Source organism: Rousettus aegyptiacus, unplaced genomic scaffold (genome assembly GCF_014176215.1).
Source record: "Rousettus aegyptiacus isolate mRouAeg1 unplaced genomic scaffold, mRouAeg1.p scaffold_m13_p_10, whole genome shotgun sequence".
In the NCBI taxonomy this organism is placed as follows: Eukaryota; Metazoa; Chordata; class Mammalia; order Chiroptera; family Pteropodidae; genus Rousettus; species Rousettus aegyptiacus.
Genome location: NW_023416285.1, coordinates 35,947,464 through 35,950,054, shown reverse-complemented (window position 1 = coordinate 35,950,054; position 2,591 = coordinate 35,947,464). Strand labels below are relative to the sequence as shown.

Genomic DNA, 2,591 nt, shown 5'->3' with positions numbered 1-2,591 from the left:
CATGACCTCGAATTAGGGAAAGAGTTATTAGTTGTTACATCAAAATCACAACCCAAAATGAACTTCATCAAAATGTAAAACTTTGCCTCTGTGAAAGACACTACTGAGACAATGAAAAGACAAACTAGAGATAGAAAAAAATATTTGCAAATCATATATTCAACAAAGAATTTGTACCCATAATATATAAAAACTTTCAAAACACAAGAATAAAAACACGAACAGCTCGCCTTCCAAAATAGGCCAAAAATAATATTAATAATAATAATAATAAAACGTTTTACCAAAGATGTTGCATGATGGCTAATAAGCACAAAACAAGATGCTCAACATCATTAGCCACTAAGGAAATGCAAATTAAATCTATAATAAGATGTCACTACACACCTATCAGATGACTTAAGAAAAAAAAAAACGACCAGGCTTCTAGTCAATATGGTGGAGTGGACAAACGCTGTACTTGCCTCCTCTCACAATCATGTCAAAATTACACCTTAGCTGGGGGCTTGCACTGTTCTGGCACTGGGGCATACTGATATGCCAATGCCACTGCTTCTGGTGATCTGGCATGGGATGGGAAACAACTGTTATAATCCTTTAAGCATAGGTGCCATCAAAAAAAGCATGGAATAAAATACCTGAAATTTATATGTTATCTCTAGATAGTGGGAAGACCCTGAGAGAGACATCCACTCCTCTAATTCTTTTTGGGATCTTAACCTGTCTTGGAATGGAAACTGCTCTAAAATGTCTTCATGTAAAAAGCTGTATGGAACTTACATTGTTTTCTATAAAAGAATAAAGATTTATGTTTGGATATATCAGAGGAAAATCCTGAAAACTCTGTGGCTTTGTAGAACCACGGAGAATTGAGAGGGCAGTGCCTCAGATATGCCACCGCCTTCCATGATCATTCTGATTTCAGCTGGGGACAACAAGGGGTTTTTGGACTCCCTCAGTAACCAGGAGAGAGCTGGGGCTTACAACAAAGCTGTTCAAGAATGCCCGGTGCAAGCAGAATACTGGCACAACCCCATAGACAAGGACATGTACCACAACCACAGCATCTTCTTGGCAGATATTAACCAGGAGAGTGGTGTCAATGAATCCTTCAAGAACCTAATGGCCCTGAAGAAGTTCATGATGGTGAAATTCTTCAATGATTACACTGTTGACTCAAGGGATTCTGAGTGGTTTGAATTTTACAGAAGTGTCCAAGACAAAGAAACCATTTCCTTACAGGAGACCACTCTGTGTATACACGGGACCACTTGGGGCTAAAAGAAATGGATGATGTAGGACAGTTTAGTGTTCCTGGCTATAGAAGGGGATCAATCTTCGACTGTCTAAAAAGTAGTTTTATGTCCACATCATACCCTTCCTTGAATGAAACCCTTGCAATTTGCACCAGAATTCAGGGAGCCCCCAGCACTTCCAAAGCAGTGGAAGACTGTTCCTTTCATGCCCAAGCCTAAGCTCAGATCCAGCTTGCAACTAATCCTTCTCTCTAGTCATCATCTAACATGCATTGTTGTTAAAGATCTAAGACTCAGATCTTATCTTTTGCCTCATCCTAGCAACATATGATATTGAATATGAGTTTAACTAGTTAATAACCACAGAGATTGTTTTACAATCATTTGATGAGCAATTTAGAAGATAAGATAGTAGAAAACAAATAATAAGAAAAAATAATCCAAAAAAATTAGGATAGTGTAAGGGGCCTCTGGGATAACATCAAGTGTACCAATATTTGCATCATAGGGGTACCAGAAGAAGAGACAAAGCAAGAAATTGAAAATGTATTTGAAGAAATAATGATGTAAAACTTCCCTAACCTGGCAAAGAAATAATTAATAATGATAATAGATATACTAGCCCAGTAAGCACAGAGATCCCCAAACAAGATGAACCCAAAAAGGCCCACATCAAGACACATCATAATTAAAATGTCAAAACTAAAGACAAAGAGAGAATCCTAAAAGCAGCAAGAAAAGCAGTTAGTTATCTACAAGGGAGCTCCCATAACTGCAAGAAAAGCAGTTAGTTATCTACAAGGGAGCTCCCATAAAACTGTCAGCTGATTTCTCAACAGAACCTTTTCATACCAGAAAAGAATTAGCAAGAAATATTCAAAGAAATGAAAAGCAAGGGCCTACAATTAAGATTACCCTATCCAGCAAAGCTATAATTTAGAATGGAGGGACAGATAAAGAATTTCTCAGACAAGAAAAAGCTAAAGGAGTTCTTCAACACCAAACCAGTATTACAAGAATGTCAGAGGAACTTCTTTAAGAAAAAGAAGAAGAAGAAAGATTAAAATATATGAATAATAAAAGGGCAATAATTATATATATCTAACAATGATTACTTTAAATGTAAATAGATTAAATGCTCCACTCATATGATAGGATGGCTGAACAGATAAAATAACAAAACCCTTCCATATGCTGTCTACAAGAAACTTAATTCAGATTAAAAGATACACACAGACCAAAAGTAGAGGGATAGAAAAAGTTATTTCATGAAAATAGAAAAGAAAATAGCTAGGGTAGCAATACTTATTTCAGTCAAAGTAGACTTTAAAACAA

At 36.3% G+C, this 2,591-nt stretch overlaps 1 protein-coding gene across 1 annotated transcript; it reads left to right on the top strand.

The window, feature by feature from the left end:
* Positions 1-260: 260 nt before the first annotated feature.
* LOC107510628 (palmitoyl-protein thioesterase 1-like) lies at positions 261-1,640 on the top strand. Its single transcript, XM_036227260.1, has one exon. It carries the CDS (start codon positions 892-894, stop codon positions 1,279-1,281), a length of 390 nt encoding a protein of 129 aa, XP_036083153.1. The 5' UTR covers positions 261-891; the 3' UTR covers positions 1,282-1,640.
* Positions 1,641-2,591: the final 951 nt, after the last annotated feature.

What these genes read in the sequence shown, in the direction of transcription:
- LOC107510628 (XM_036227260.1), top strand. Translation starts at nt 892, where the DNA reads ATGCCACCGCCTTCCATGATCATTCTGATTTCAGCTGGGGACAACAAG.